Source organism: Cydia strobilella, chromosome 8 (genome assembly GCF_947568885.1).
Source record: "Cydia strobilella chromosome 8, ilCydStro3.1, whole genome shotgun sequence".
Classification (NCBI taxonomy): domain Eukaryota; kingdom Metazoa; phylum Arthropoda; class Insecta; order Lepidoptera; family Tortricidae; genus Cydia; species Cydia strobilella.
In genome coordinates, this window is record NC_086048.1 from 13862269 (window position 1) to 13879942 (window position 17674).

The following is a 17674-nucleotide window of genomic DNA, read 5'->3' on the forward strand; positions in this document are numbered from 1 at the left end:
TCTTTTAACTGGATTATTAACGAAAATAAGAACAGTTAGCAAAGGGTTAGAGCCAGCTTAGCTTTATTTGAAGTTCATAAGCGCATCGTAATATGCCTACTTGAATAATAAACTATCTTTATCAAGCAGCGTTACGAAAATATTTTACACTTTCGCTTTAACACTGGTACTAATCGGTATTTCAGCAGTTTTTTTTCTTCTTTTGTTTCCGTTTATAAAAATCAATGTGCAAATAAACACCCTGCTGTCCATTCATGTAATTTTGAGGCTGAAAGAGTTTAGGATACAAGCGCAGATTTCACACTCCATAGCCGAGTCTAAATTGACTACATATCTGTTAGAATCACATCACACCCGCCGTGGCTCAGATAAAATATTGAACTCTAAATATCATACCGTAACATTTTTTTTCTTTCACTACTTTTTATAGCGTAAGTCGTAAAACAATGTTCGGAAGCTATTAGGTGCCAACTTGCTCGATTACTTATTTAGTAAAAATATCAGAAACGCGAAGTGAGTTTCGTAACCTTGCTAAGTACTATATATACTTATATAAGTACAAAAACTTGTAACACTTAGGTAATATAAACGAAACATATACTAGGTAGGCATTGAATAAATAAAAATCATGAAGTTTTATTTCAGGTAATAAGGACAGATCACATTATAATATACCTTAAATTGAATTACACATAATATTATTGCCGTGTCATACACTTAAAATCGTTTCTTTAACATAGTTAAGGTACAACACGTCGTCGTTCTACATATTTAACTAAACACTTTGTCGATTAAATACTACTTTACCGTATATTATTTGATATTGAATGTTCCTACGTAACGATAGTGTTTATGAAATGTTACTAAAATCCAAGCACAATGAATTCGGGTCAGAACGTCGGTAAGCGCGGCGTCCCTTAGGAATAGGCAGCGGCTGGCAGCGGGCCCAATGGGACGGCGGTTAGCTGAACATCAGCTGCGATGACCGAATGCTTGGCGGCTTGTGCTCCGTACCGAGCTGTGTTCTTGATTGGATCACTTAGGGCTTTGCTATGTGTTGAACCGGTCACCAACAATACAAAAAAAATTAATCCCCATACAAATTACCTACCTATTAAAACATATAAATGACCGGGTCTATCGCAAATTTAATTTATTACCTTTATTTTCGACGTTTCGACTACCACCACCACCACGAGCACGAGAAACCTGCGTCGAAACGTCGGAAATAAAGGAAATAAAATAAATTCGCGATAGACCCGGTCATTGATAGGTTTTAAATGTTATATTACCTACCTACCTATTTCTTTATAATTAATTTAATTAAATCAAAAGTTTAAAAAAAACAACTCAGTGAAACGGATGAAGCGATTTTGATAAAACATGTCTTAGAACTACCGCTAGAATAATTGCTTTCAGATTAAAACAAACGATTCCACAGGCAGACCATAGACATAGCGGTCAAACTTATAACAACCCTCTTTTTGCCTCGGTAGCAAAAAAATAGAGTTCTGAGAGGCGCTGGTGGCCTTGCAGTAAGAGCGTGCGACTTTCAATCCTGAGGTCGCAGATTCGAACCCTGGCTCGTACCAATGAGTTTTTCGGAACTTATGTACGAAATATCATTTGATATTTACTAGCCGCTTTTCGGTGAAGGAAAACATCGCGAGGAAACCGGACTAATCCCAATAAGGTTTAGTTTACCCTCTGGGTTGGAAGGTCAAATAGCAGTCGCTTTCGTAAAAACTAGTGCCTACGCTAATTCTCTGGATTAGTTGCCAAGCGGACTCCAGGCTCTTATGAGCCGTGGCAAAAAGCCGGGACAACGCGAGGAAGATATATAGTAAAAAAATTGAGTTTCAAAAATATATAATTTTCAAAATCTATGTCACATTTTATGATATTATTACAATTTAGTATCTACGTATGCACTACCTATGCACTTGGTATGCACTCGATAGTTCAAAAATGCTAGTGTAATGTAACGAAATTGAAGAGTGGTCTCTGTCTGCCACTCGTCGATTCCATCGATGTTGCACTATACATTTTTACCAGATTTTTTTCATAGACTAGCACTTTACACAGCAAATCTAATTACATATCGTTGACATAGCGATAGAGATAGCCCAGCGTGTGATTGGTACTTTTTAGGATAAAAACTGATTTATCTATCAGCTGACAGCAGACGGCAGGAAGCCCTTTCGTTGGCCGTTTATCTTTTGATTTTAGGAGGGTTCGTCGATTCCTAAAATGCCCATACTGTGGACACGCCGGATATTACTACCAACGTCAAAATAAACGAACCGGAACAACGAAATTGAGGAGCATATTCCACTAAATTATGGACCTCATTACCAGCTCCTCATTTCCGTCACACTAAGCCGGAGCGGAGTTTAGGACGCAGGAACGGAATAATAAAAGCAAAAAATTCCCTTAAATAAAAAGTCAATAAATAAGGGGTCCAATTTTTCCAAAGTGTCTCATCTTGGGATAAGAAGCAAACGAGAGCTCGGGAATTATACCCCTCACTAATTGCTTCTCCCCTCTTCCGTTTCCTTCATACATTTTTCGTACGTCGCGGCCCGAGCAATTTAATCCTGCTTTTACGGTGCCAGTCGAATTACTGAATAAATGCGAACTCGTTGACTGTACATACAGCGGGAGTTTTCTGAATAGAACTGTATAATCCTGCTTTGCCGATTCGTGGAATCCATACGAGGAAAACAAATATTCCGGCTAAGTATGTTTTTTTGGACGTATACTTACGAAATTGTACTTAACTAAATAATGTTTCAGAACATTGGCAAGTTACTGCCTTGCTTGAAATATAAATTAAATAAAAATCAATTAATTAATTTTCTCATTTAATTCATTAATTTTCTCATTCAATTCATTTATTTTCTCATTCAATTCATTAATTTTCTCATACAATTCATTAATTTTCTCATTTCCATCCCTCTTTTCACCCTCTTTAGGGATGACTTCCGACATAAAAACTATCCTATGTCCTTCCCCGGGACTTAACCTATCTATATGCCAAATTTAAACTAAATCCGTTCAGCGGTTTAAGCGTAAAGAGGTAACAGACAAACATACACACTTTTGCATTTATAATTTTAGTATGAATATGGATTGATCGTTATGTTTTTGTTACTTACTTAATATTGAACTTATTTCTGCTACCTAGTTAGTTTTAGTTCTAGTTTTAGTTTTATCAGGCCTCACTGAAAATCAGCGTCACGTAGTGTGTCCTAGGATTCACTTCGGGACATTAAGCTGAGTGAGGACCTTTTAGCACAATTCTGTTCGTCTATACACTAAATGAATCAATGTTTTGTGTTCTTTTTTTGTGCTCATAAATATTTCTTATTCTTATTCTTAAAAACTACACCCGACTTCAACTTGAACCCATTACGAGATAGCCATCTCTGTTAGCTTAAAAACCAATTAAAAATTAATTGACACCATTAAACATCATCATACTACACAGGTTATTCAATTCGCTGTCAGCAATTTGCTAACAAGAAGGTCAGTTTTTAAAATTAAATGACTTCAGTCCATTGGGACAATTTAGCCAGTGTCAAGGTATTGGGAGCTATTAAGCAGGCCACTGACGAGCCTTCCAAACGGATGTCGTTACAATGGTTTCATCCAAATGGATGGCATCCAATTATTTAGTACACTGACGACCGATCCATCTCATACGTCCATAGAATAGATGCTCTTGCTTTAAGCGTTGATGGCCTAGCGGTAAGAGCGTGCGACTTTCAATCTGGAGGTCGCGGGTTCAAACCCCGGCTCGTACCAATGAGTTTTTCGGAACTTATGAATATTCATTTGATATATTTACCAGTCGCTTTTCGGTGAAGGAAAACATCGCGAGGAAACCGGACTAATCCCAAGAAGGCCTAGTTTCCCCTCTAGGTTGTAAGGTCAGATGGCGTCGCTTTCGTAAAAACTAGTGCCTACGCCATTTCTCGGGATTAGATGCCAAGCGGATACTTGTGTACTTTCGTACGTCGTAATTGTGTACTTTCGTCCTACATAATAATATTTAGGTCTACTTGGATGGTTAAAGTCAATATTTTGTTTGACATCTTGTAAACAAACAATAAGAATAAGTTTAGAATCAATTTAAAAATTACTGTCTTGGGTGCGACTTGAATCGTTCGCAGAGGTTTCTGCTTGTTAAAAATTAATTTTACAAAAAATCAAACAAAAAATTACTTGAAAACTGCCCAAGTAGACCTAATATTAATTACGTAGGACGAAAGTACACAATACGGATGAATATGTAAATGTGCACGCACACATATACATAATTAGATTCGGATCCAAATTAGAGATAGTGCTTTGAAATGAGTTTCAATAAAATGCTTCAAGAGGGCCTCTTTTGGCCGTCTTTACCTAATATATACTATACTTTTTGGGATGGCCCCATTTAGTAATGATTTTCCTTTTTTCGTCGTATATAATTTAAGAATCATTACAATTTTCAGAGATGATTTTTAATACAAAAGAATGTTTTCAGCCAGCAAAGACATTGACAAAGGTATTTGTCTGACCCGTTTCTATTGTGATCCGAAAAAAAGAGAGGTTATTACTTGACATTAAGCCAGTGAACTGATTCAGGGCTGTCTCCACGATCAAGATTGATAGCTAGCTAGGTGCCAGAGAGTGCTTTCTTGTGTTTACGGAAAGTTTTCAATGGATTATCCGAAACAACATTTGACGTATGTGTTAGTCGACATTTCTCAAATATTAATTCTCCGACGCCATTCATTTATTACGTATGACGATTTTTGCCTGCAGTTTTGACCCCCTCCCTCTCCTATGTAAGAACAAATAAGAACAGGCTGGCCCCCTCCCCCTCTTTATTATGGATTACGTAAGAATCTAAAGTATCTTTAATTTTTTTGGTAATGATCAATTTTGATTTTATTTTAATATTTTATAGTTCCTACGATGTATTTAAGAAGTGAAGCCACCAAGATTTTTGATGCAGGTGGGCGGTTGGGGGTAAGCGTCGGTGACGTCTGAGGTTAATAATTGTTTAATATAAGGTTCTAAGTCAAGTTTAGTATCATTTTCAACTAAATCAAAAGACGTGGACCTAGATTTCATGTAAATTGGTTCAGCGGTTATTGATTCCCCATACAATATTAAAAATTCCTTTTCAGTTTTTAGGGAATTTTTTTGGGATAAAAACTATCCCCCTTCCCCTTTATGGGTTGAATTTCTATGGCCACCCTGGCCGGGGATTTTCCCGACAAATTAGTAATGTTTTCATCAAAATCCGTTAAGCCGTTTTCACGTGATGCGCGGTCAAATAAACAGACAAACAGACAAAAATTCTAAAAACTGTTATAACATGTTCTGTTATCGATTCTAATTATCCCCAGCCAATTTTTTCTCTCGAGTATCTTCCATGTACAGACTTTCGACCCTCTTCAGCTTTATTATTTGTGTAGATGTATTTATTTATTTAAATAGATTTATTTATTTTTAATATGACAAATTGTAACGCATCAGGCTGTATACGAAATTGTTCATTCAATCCAAAATCAGAAGCAGTGTACTCAAGAAGCAGATATATAATTACATCTGTATGTATAATGCAAACAAGCGAACAACGGATTTGTGTGCCGTGTTAAATGGGCAAATATTAGTGTTTGGAGTGTTAGCCGAAACGTGACTGGTAAAGAGTAGGGCACAGTAGATATGGCTGAAACAGCCATGCAAGCTCAATAACTTCGCAACGTTTCTGTTATATTAAATATAATACATCAAGATACAAGATACAAAAAATGAATTATTGGTAAGTCAATGATATACAAGTCAGTAAGTTTTAGGTAGGTACTTGCATATTTTACTAATAATAGTAGGTGCAGCATTTATACAGTAATATTCATGTCACGTGTATTATTAAATAAAAAACATATTTTAAGCGTAACAAAATAATCAGGATTCAAATAGACACATATAGCTTAAAAATACATATTTACATAAGTTATTAATTTATTCATTTTAAAAGGTATACATTTGTTTATAATTATATGTGACATTCTTAATCAAAAGGTAACTTATTGTCGGTATTGAGTTATTGCTACCAGCATCAAAACATGCTCTTACAGTGCAAAAAGAATCAGAACTAAGTTTAGGACTTATTATTTTATGATTTTTTTGAAAATTCACCATTTATTTAAATGTATAGTGAGATATACATTTACATAGTGAGATAAAGTATTAAAAAATGTAAATGTAAGTGTGTTATGTAAGTATTTTAAAATTGTCTTCGGTTACCGCGATAGTTACTCATGAAATAAAACTATGAAAACGGATTATATCGCGTATATTGAATTTATAATACATCCCGACGTTTCGAACTCTTTACAGCGTTCGTGGTCAACGGGTGACTGAGGAAAAAAAAAAAACGTGTTTTTTATCGCGTATATATATATATCTTTACTTGAAAAATAATTATAGTGTATAGCCTTATGAACCGATTTTGCATGTACAACCAGCCTTAAAGTTTGTAGTCTATGATTGTTCATTATTTTAGTATGTGGGTATTTTTGCATTTTGTAATTTTTTTTTTTTTTCTCAGTCACCCGTTGACCACGAACGCTGTAAAGAGTTCGAAACGTCGGGATGTATTATAAATTCAATATACGCGATATAATCCGTTTTCATAGTTTTATTTCATAAGTATTTTAAAGTTTAAAAATTTAAAAGACCAAGTTCTAGTGTGAAGTTATGGAGATAGCGGTTTTAAAATGTTCTTTAATCATTATATTCATAAACAAATGACATTTAATCTCTAATATTCTACATATTATTGAGATATTATAAAATAAAGCACATAGGGTATCGAGACGTGAAATAAAAATAAAATATTTTTTATGGCTTAAAATGGATAAGTTCTTATTTATATATTTATTAATATTTTTCTCTTTCATAATATAGCTACCCTTTAATTTATAACAATGTTAGTCTCATTTTTATTTATAACAATAATTACTAAATATATACTTGTGCAGGATTCGGTGGTTTTCCAGGGTCCATTCAATGAAGACGTTTATTGTAACATGTAGAAAATTCGTTTATTACGAAAAGTGGCTTTATATAAGCTTAGATTTGAAATGTAACGAGTAACGTGTTTATCGTGCCGTATATCGAGGCGAAAGAACGAGACAAGATGAGCGCGGAGGGGCGCAGCAGCAGTTGTCGTCGCAGCGCCGCTAGGTGTCGCTAGAAGGTGCGTGAACATGCCCCCGGCCTTGGGAGCACCATCTCCCAAAGTAGTCTTCATCCGTCTAGGTCTGCCGGCTCTGGTAGTAGCGGGCAGATCTTTGAAAAGCTGCGTCGTATTGTTCCTGTCGCCGTGAGAATGTCGGCGACACGGTTCACGCCATCGCTCCCAGGGTATAGACGCGTAACTCGGCCTAACCGCCATTTGAGAGGAGGCAGGTTATCGTCTTTGATTAGAACGAGACTGTTTAACGCTATGTCGTCTTTCTGCGTCTTCCATTTGGTTCGCCGCTGGAGCTCCGCAACGTACTCCGTGGACCAACGCCGCCAGAAGTGTTGACGTAGGGCTTCGATCCTGGCGTAGCGAGACAGGCGGGAAGGCTGCACATCCGTCAGGTCCTCGCTAGCAGGGCAGGTCAACGGCCGACCAATTAGGAAATGGGCAGGCGTGAGCGGGGATAGATCAGTAGGATCTGTGGACAAGGGTGACATGGGCCTGGAATTCAGGATGGCCTCGGCCTGTGTCAAAACCGAGCTGAATTCCTGGTAAGTTAACCTAGCATTACCTACTACCCGTTTTAAATGAAATTTGCACGCTTTTATTCCAGCTTCCCACAATCCGCCAAAATGGGGAGAATAAGGAGGAATGAAACTGAATTTGATGCCATCATTGGCAGCGAAATCGACTATATCCTTCGAATTATTTTTTAAAAATGTGGAAAATTCTTTTTCGGCTCCAACAAAGCATTTTCCGTTATCCGAATAAATTATATGAGGCTTACCTCGTCTACTAATAAAACGTTTAAGCGCTAATATATAATCATCAGTGGAGAGACTCGTAACAAGTTCCAAATGAACGGCTCGTGTGACCATACATATGAACAAACAAATATACGATTTAATAAGCTGAGCTCCTCTCCCCTTTCGATTAAGTATGAATATTGGCCCGCCATAATCAACGGCTGTACGAATGAACGGGAAACCAGGCTCTAAACGATCCAAAATAACATTACCCATGATAGGACTAAGTACTTTACCTTTCATTCGAATACAGGTAACGCATTCTCGAACTATTTTTCTTGCCAAATTTCGAGCACCTAAAGGCCACCAACATTCACGCAAAGTAGATAAGAGTAGCTGCGGTCCGGCATGTAACAGCCGCTTGTGTTCGTATTTGAATAACAACACCGTTAACTTATGTTTACTGCACAATAACATGGGATGTTTTTTGTTGTAATCGAAACTTGTAGAATTACACAATCTGCCACCGACTCTAATCACTTTTAACTTATTTTGATCGTCTAAAAACACGTTAAGACCAGATATACGATTATATTGTTTACTATTCGTCTTAATCGGTTTATTTTTAAGTAAACAATCGTAGACGTCCGGAAACGATTGCATCTGTGCGAATTTAACTAGCATAAGACGTGATGCACTCAACTCGTCCACCGATAACGAACCGGTTTGGCGGAGTTGTTTACGCTCAGAGTTAAGACGTGAGTTCAATATAAAGCGGAGTACATATGCGCCGATTCTAATCAATTTACTGTAAGATGAACATCTATCGAAATTAAATAGTTCATCTTGCTGATTGCAAACTAAACTTACCGCGGTCGATCGTAACTCGGGTAAATCTTCGATTGCCGTATTTTTACTCGTATTGTCATGAATAAAATCCGATTTTGAGTCATGCAAAAATGATGGTCCGAACCACCATAAGTTACAATCTATTAAATTATCTAAAGTAACGCCTCTAGACAATAAATCACTAGGGTTGTCTTCGCTTCTCACATGCAACCATGTCGCATTACCGGTGAGATCGTTAATTTGCGTGACGCGATTTTGAACGAAAGGCTTCAACAAATGCGGAGACATACCTAACCACGAAATTACTATAGTCGAGTCACACCAGACGTAAACTTTTGTGAACGCTAACCTTAAGGAATCGATTATTTTCTTGTAAAGTTTAGCAGCAACGAGCGCACCTGAAAGTTCAAGTTTCGGGGTAGTTAGAGATTTCAGGGGTGAGACTTTACTCTTAGCACAAAGTAATCTGACAGTTACATCTGACCCTTCATCATATGTCCGAATATAAGCGCACGCGCCGTAAGCATGCAACGATGCATCCGAGAAAATATGCAATTCCGTATGACCAGTGTGTACACCCCTTACATGACGCGGAATCCGTAAATCGTTTAAACGGCTCAATGTATTTATGAAATTATTCCACATTGATGTAATGTCTTCTGGGACAGGGGTGTCCCAATCGATACGACTCAACCATAATTTTTGCAGCAAAATTTTGGAAATTATTACTGCAGGAGAAAGTAGACCTAACGGATCGTAAATCTGTGAAATGATCGATAACATTATTCGTTTATTTAAGTACGACGAGTTAGGCAAGGGATTGATTTTTGTAGTATAATACAATTCATCGCGCGTATTATCCCAACCTACTCCGAGAGTTTTGTTCTGGGTGTGCTCACCAACAAAATGCTCCTTGGACTTGTCCTGCGTAACGTCACAATTAAAAGTCCATTTACGTAAAGGAAAGCATCCTGATTGCAGAACGTTATACGTTTTTTGACATATGTCAAGTAAATTTTGGAAATCATCATCTCCCGTAATTAAATCGTCTACGAATATATCTTGGTTGATAACGCGCGCGATGACGTCATCACCACATTCTGACGCTAACTGTCGTATACAACGTTGACTTAAATATGGCGCACTAGTTTGCCCATATGTAACCGTATTGAGTTCATAAACGTGTAATGGATCGGTAGGTTTTTCACGCCAGAGGATCATTTGCAAGGATCTCTGATCTGGTTGGATCAAAACCTGCCGAAACATTTTCTCCACGTCAGCACAAGCAACGTACTTGTATTGACGGAAACGCAACAAAATAGCAAATATATCGTTTTGAAGTGCTGGTCCCGGCAGCTGAATGCTATTCAACGATTTATTCGTGGTGGTGGGGGCAGCACCACTATACACTACGCGCAATTTAGTGGTGACACTGTCCCTAAATACACCATGATGAGGATGGAAGTAATTGGGTGTACCATACTCGGTAACACGAGTCATGTGACCCATTTTTTCGTATTCTCGCATGAAATCACAATATAAACGTTTATATTCCGGCAAACGCTCTAATTTACGTTCTAAGGATAAAAATCGATTTTTCGCTAACGTATAAGAATCGCCCAACGTATCAGCTGATTCTCTTAGCGGCATTCGGACGGAGAATCGCCCGTCTTCTTCGCGTTTAGTCGTATTGATAAAGAGATCCTCACATTTCTGCTCGTCAGCTGTAAGAATACTATCTACCTGAGGGATATCCTCGATCTCCCAAAACCTTCTAAGTTGAGAGTCAATCGTTTGAGTAAAATAACAATGGACTTGATTATTAATGCGCAAGTTCCGTGTATTATTTGGACCAGCTACCAACCAGCCGAATTTCGAATTTACTAAGTACGGCCCTGTTGGTAATCGAATTTTTTCACCGTCTAAAAGGTCCCAAAATATTTCCGAACCTATCAGTATATCGATTTCTGAAGGCACGTTAAAATCGGGATCCGCTAACTGAATGTTATCAGGAATACGTATACTATCTAAGTCTATGTAAGTCGAGGGCAAACTGGACGTTATGCGCTGCAAGACAAAACACGTTAACGACATAGAATAATCCGAATTTTTAGATCTTATAGTTACATCGCACAACTTATTTGATTGTGTAACTATTTCTGCAACACCCGAAATCTGAATAGTGGACTGTATGTTTTTAACGTTTAATCGATTACGTAACTCTTCCGTTATAAAACAATGTTCACTCCCATTGTCTAAAAACGCACGACACGTATGGAACTGATTGTTCGCGTCGGCTACTTCTATTAACGCAGTAGTAAGTAAGCCTCGACCGGGAACGAACTGATTACCTTCCGCGCCACCTTCGCACTGAGCCATAGGCGCGCGGTCAGCTGCTACACAGTAGCTAGATGTACTCGGCACTGATAACGGCGCGCTGTGTGCAGGCGCACTCGACGGCCTCACGCACACATTATCATCGCGAGTACTATCCGTATGCAGTAAACTATTATGTTTTTGTTGACACTGCTTACACGGACCGAATAGGCATTCATTTAAGGAATGTCCTTCGCGTAAACAGTTATTACATAAGTTTTTATCACGAATTAAGTTTAACCTATCTTGGACAGATAAATTTAAAAACTTGGAACACGTATAAAGCGCATGATTCTCGTTACACATCGCGCAGTTTCGAAAACGTTTATTATTTAAAGGCTTTGATTTATTAGCATTGACACTAGCAGAGACACAACTAACTACTTGCGTAGGTTTATTGGACGTGTAATTAGGCTTAGTACTAACCGTGATCGGTGCCTTGGAATGATTAGAGTTTATCATTTCTAACGTATCCGCCCGGTTTCTGAGAAACGATAAGAGATCTTCCAGCTTAAGTTTCTTAGACTCATTATTGATTGACTTATCCGAGATAGACCCTATGTGAGATTCCCACTTACGCTCCGTGGTCGTATCGAGTTTTGACACAATTAAATGAATAACTAACGTATCCCACGAGTCGGTAGGTTCATCTAACGTTTTTAAAGCGCGTAAATTACGTAACACGGTGTCTATCAGTCTACGTATTTGAGTCGAAGATTCTTGTTTCAAAGCTGAAATATTGAATAACGATTTTATATGATTATGCACTAAAAGCCTAGGGTTATGAAAGCGAATTTCAAGCAATTCCCATGCTTGAATGTAGTTGGCAGCCGTGAATTCTAACGCACTAATTACTTGTAATGCACTACCGCTTAGTGATGATCGAAGGTAATGAAACTTCTGAATCGCGTCGAGATCGGAATGTTTATGGATCATTGTTTCATAAGAATGTTTAAATTCGAGCCAACGATCATACGAACCATCGAATGAGGGCAATTTAATTTCGGGTAATTTAAATTTTGAAAACGGTTTGTTCACGGCATGGTCACAACTTGAAATAGTAACGTTATTTGTCTCCACACTATCGACTAAACAATTAGCGCTAGCCATAGTACCAAAATATAACTCCTCGAGAGTTTCTACGTATTCGGAGTTGGCAGACATTTCTGTTTCTGGAGAGCAAAGTTCAATTTGGCTTTCAATGTCATTAAAAATTTTAAAGGTCTCTGTAGCTGCTTGCATTCTTAATTTTAATTCAGCAATTTGTACCTTAGAAGGAGTCACCGATAAAAGAGAATCAACGAATTTTTTGAATTGCGTAATTCGGCCTTTCAAGTTACCCCTATGTTTGCGAAGGTCTGTAATAGTCAATTTAACACCAGCTTCATCCCCTTCACCCATTTCGAAAGATTAAGAGAAATTGGAACTACTTACGAGCACAAATTCCAAACTGGTACGGTAGATCACAAACTGCTGCTGCGTGACTTGCGTAACGAGCGGCACTGGAATGCACAAAAAAAACTCGGTTTTAACACAGTTCGATTAGGAAAGGAATAGACGGGATTGGTAGACCTGACCGTTCACTGCTGCAGACGCTGATGAGGTGCTGGTGTCGTCTCGCAAGGGTATTTCGTCTTCCCGACGAGCTGACTTCTCTCGCAGTATCCGGCTCGAGGGACCAAATTATGTGCAGGATTCGGTGGTTTTCCAGGGTCCATTCAATGAAGACGTTTATTGTAACATGTAGAAAATTCGTTTATTACGAAAAGTGGCTTTATATAAGCTTAGATTTGAAATGTAACGAGTAACGTGTTTATCGTGCCGTATATCGAGGCGAAAGAACGAGACAAGATGAGCGCGGAGGGGCGCAGCAGCAGTTGTCGTCGCAGCGCCGCTAGGTGTCGCTAGAAGGTGCGTGAACAATACTATTCTGTATATATGTATTAATACTTTTCACTATTGTGTTTTACTGCATATACTTAATACGCTGTACCGTAAACGAAGGGAGCGGTTTGCGCAAGAATTCTTTGGCTAACCCATCCAGCAAGCCCTTTTGAAGTATGGATGAAGACGCGGCTAAGTATTTGAAGCGATCCAAGTTCGTAAACAAATTTATTAATGCTGATGGCTCCAAGATTATGATAAATTCATTTACCTATACAGGATGAAATTTTAACCACCGTTCATACTCTGCGTAGTGACTTGATAGGTCAAACTGAACAACTTTTATTATGGGGCCAATGACTAAATCTCGAAAAAGAATTTGGCTGTCCCATAGAAATCAGCGCCATCACATCAGCCGGAATGTATGAAACAGCCAAAAAAAATTTCGCGATTTCGGCATTGGCCCCATAGTTAATAAAAGTTATTCAGTTTGACCTGTCAAGTCACTACGTAGAGTATGAACGGTGGTTAAAATTTCACCCTGTATAACTTGGCTGAATATCGTGGTTGACTTGTTCATTGATTAGAGTACATAATTGAAAATTAATAAATGTTAATGGTTTTTAGTTTAAACGAGACTTACGGGCCAATTCGAACAATGATCTAGATATCAACTAGATATGAAACAGGCAAACGCCTCATTATCGCACTCACCAAACTTGTCAACCTCATGCTTTCTGGAAAAGTCAACCCCCTCTTTGAACCCATTATTTATGGTGCAAATCTTATAGCTCTCACAAAAAAAGAGGGGGGAATCAGGCCCATTGCTGTTGGTTCAACATTTCGGCGTTTAACTTCCAAAATTTCCGTCCGACACGTACTTTCTAAATTGCAAAAACAATTTGAACCGGTACAACTTGGTTTTGGTACTAAAGGAGGGTGCGAAGCCGCCGTCCATGCCCTCCGCACCTGCCTGATCAATGACCAGTGTGAGGTACTTCTAAAAATTGACGTCAAAAATGCCTTCAACTCTCTCAATAGGGACGCCCTGCTTGCAGAAGTCAACAACCACGCTCCGGAACTTTATAACTATTTATTAAATTGCTATGCAAATCCTTCAAAATTACTGTACAAAAATCACGAAATTTCCTCCGAAGTTGGCTGCCAGCAAGGCGACCCTCTCGGACCAGCCATCTTCAGTTTAGCTATCAATCCAGTTGTTCAAAACCTGAATTCAAAATTTAACGTTTGGTACTTGGATGATGGTACCCTAGGAGGTGATGTAAACACAGTACTTGCTGACCTTTCGGAAATAATAAATAAATTTAAGCTAATAGGATTGGAATTGAATTGTGAAAAGTGCGAATTATATTTAAACCGTCATAATCCCGACATCGTACAAAAATTTCAAGCCATCACTCCCAATATAAAAGTAGTCAGCAAGGACTCACTAAACCTCCTAGGGTCACCAATTTTCGAAGAAGCCATTCCCAGCATTACTACAAACGCGATTACTAAATTCAAAAACTGCGCCGATCGCTTGCTCGAAATCGATTCCCATTCCGCTCTGACTATTCTAAAATTTTGCCTTTTTGTACCAAAATTTACTTACTTGCTACGCTGCTGTCCATTTTGGAAACACCAAAACTCCTTATTATCAATTGACAACCTTATTAGATCTTCCTTAGAATCCGTTCTAAATATACAGCTTAGCGAGCATTCTTGGAACCAGGCGTCCCTGCCCATCAGATTCGGCGGGCTGGGTACGCGCAAAATTTCCAGTGTTGCTTTGCCGGCTTTTCTATCTTCCGTCCATGGCACTTCCTCCCTCGTAGGAAAAATACTAAAGGCCTGTCCTTTAAACTACGAGATGGCGTGCTTGACGGAGGCTAGAAACGCCTGGCTGACGGCTTGTCCGGGTCAAAATTTACCCTCAAAATTAAACGTTCAACGTTGCTGGGACGACACGTTGTGCAAAATTAAGTATGAGGAACTACTTTCCAGCTCTGACGGCCCTGCGCGCGCACGGCTTCTCGCAGTTGCAGAACAAGAATCCGGCCAGTGGCTGCATGCCTATCCCTCCCCCCCACTGGTACATATCTAGAGCCGTATACTTTACGTTTAGCCGTAAGTCTTAGATTAGGGGTAAAGGTCTGCGCCCCCCACAGATGCCCCTGCGGCGCAACCGTCGATGTGCTTGGACACCACGGCCTTTCTTGTCAATTAAGCGTTGGTCGTCTCTCCAGGCACGCTGCCCTGAACGATATCATCCGCCGTTCTCTTGCCACCGTCAACGCGCCGGCTATCCTTGAACCAAACGGCGTTTTGAGGGACGACGGCAAGAGACCGGACGGTATGACCCTGGTCCCGTGGAAGTTGGGGCGGGTGCTGGTCTGGGACGCCACATGCGTCGATACACTAGCTCCGTCCCATCTACCAAGAACTTCGTTCAGGGCTGGGGCGGCTGCCGAGGCGGCTGAAGGCAAAAAGTTCGCTAAGTACCGAGGTCTCGGCCCACAATACCACTTTGTGGCATTTGGTGTCGAGACACTGGGGCCGTGGGGTCCAAGCGCAAAAGTTCTTTTTAAAGAACTTAGCAAAAAGCTCGTCGACGCAACCGGTGACCAGAGAGCTGGCGGCTTTCTCTCGCAGCGCATAAGTATTGCTATTCAGCGAGGGAATGCTGCCAGCATCTTTGGCACAATGCCGCGGGGGCCTTATTTAGATGTTTTTTAATTAAGAGTAGTTTTGTTTTTTAATTTTTTATTTATTTATAAGTTGTTATTCTTAGTTACTTTTAGTTTAACAATTACTTATAAGTAAAACATTGTAAACACTTACAGAATTGCCGATATGAAACAGAAACGATAACGAGATATTTAAGAAAGTCATGTCAAATTAGACATTTCCGCGATTCCGAATGTCCTCTTGAACGATCTCTTTAAGATTTGCTTATGATATTACTTAGACATCCAATGGATATCTAATGGATATCCCAAAACGTCACAACAATTGTAGCGTGAAATGACAATTGGTATCTCGAATCGAACTGCAAAATATATCTAACTAGTTGAGAACTAAACTATAACGTATCTATTAGATCTCGTATTGTTCTCGTATCTAGTAATTATCACGTTGTTCGAATTGACCGGTGGTTAATTTGGTGGTTGAATATTTTGGTTTTTTCGTTTCTTAGATAACATCTCTTAGAAATTTAATGTTTGCGTTGTAATAGTTACAACCAATTAAATTAGAATTTAGTACCACTTTATTATCGGGATTCATCCCAGCTACTTAATCAAACATATTAACTTTAATTGAATACGCACTGATTAATTAGAGTTTTGTTACTAAATGCTGAAGTAGTTGTAGGTACTGAGATGGCAAACCTAATAATTTCGCATACGTGTTAGGTATAAATAATTATAATTTTGCCATCATAGTAACGTAATAAATTTAGAATGGTTAGACGGACAAAAACGGCAGGCTAAAATAAACAACAAAACGAAAACGAAAAACTAGAAAGTTTAATTTATTTTCGAGGAAGTTAGGTACAATGACTATACGCAAAAACCAAAGCCCAAAGATTCTCTAGGTGGATAAAAGGCCGTCACTGTTACTGTACACAGTAGTCTAATCTAGAATCTCAGCACATTGTTACGTAGGGTAGGCTTATAAATATGTCGGTAGTTGCACATTTGGAAATAAACCAGTCTGCTATGGATCTCGATCTTTTATTCATTTAAGGTATTTATAATTGTTATTTTGTATTAGTATAAATGTGTTTATTATTATTGTTATTTATAAATTGTATTTAATGTAATTTCTGACACAATGCTTGTATTGTTTAAGAATAAAATAAATGAAAATCATCTAACATTGGCGCAGTCGAGTTAAAAATTTAATTTAAAGTACTTAACGCTTCGTTTTAACATGCCGATCGGTAAAATAGAACCATTTTCGTTAGAATCTAATTAGGACAATTACGTGCGTAGCGTAGAACAGTTTATTAAGTTAAATACCATATAAGTGATGATCTAAAAGTGCCCACGTTGTTAACGGTTGTCGGTATCGAGTGTTACAATTTACTTTGTGATTTGTGTTCCCCTGACCATCCGGAGGATAAAGGTTTTGACAATTTAGTGGCTTTATTAAAGAAGCACTTAGACCCGGAAAGATCTGAGATGACCGAGAGACACGTTTTTCGGCAATGGGTGCAACAGCAGGGAGAAAGCATCCGTGTATACCTTCAAGGGATAAAACCTGCAACTTCGGAACCGGCTTCGAAGAAAATCTACGAGACCAATTCGTCTCGGGTTTATGCAGAGAGGAGATGCGTTCTAGATTGTTCGCCGAGAAAGACAGATTACATGAGGGCCGTGGAGTTGGCCAGCGCGCTCGAGGTGGCGAAGCGGCACGCGAACACGGCGTGCGCCCCAGCTACAGGGCGGTCGCCGGCCCCGGCGCGGGCGATGCATCGCGTGAGCGGCGGCAGCGGCGCGCGTGTGCGCCCGTCCGCAGGCGGGGGCGGCGGTGGTAGCGGCGTTGGCGTCAGCGGGGCACAACTGGCCCC

General features: G+C 39.1%; 1 protein-coding gene across 1 annotated transcript; it reads right to left on the reverse strand.

Annotated features, from left to right (window-relative positions):
* Nucleotides 1-7145: 7145 nt before the first annotated feature.
* Nucleotides 7146-9062, reverse strand: LOC134743680 (uncharacterized). The gene is made up of 2 exons (XM_063677276.1): nt 8289-9062; nt 7146-7724 (listed from the first exon to the last, which is right to left on the reverse strand). Exons 1-2 carry the CDS (start codon nt 8674-8676, stop codon nt 7309-7311), a joined length of 804 nt encoding a protein of 267 aa, XP_063533346.1. The 5' UTR covers nt 8677-9062; the 3' UTR covers nt 7146-7308.
* Between the last annotated feature and the right edge of the window lie 8612 nt (nt 9063-17674).

Excerpts from the sequence above, each read along its gene's own strand:
- LOC134743680 (XM_063677276.1), bottom strand. The coding sequence starts at position 8,676 with ATGCTAGTTAAATTCGCACAGATGCAATCGTTTCCGGACGTCTACGAT. Across the intron at positions 7,725-8,288 it reads TACCTGTATTCGAATGAAAG|ATCCTACTGATCTATCCCCG; the intron begins GTAAAGTACTTA and ends CCTTGTCCACAG.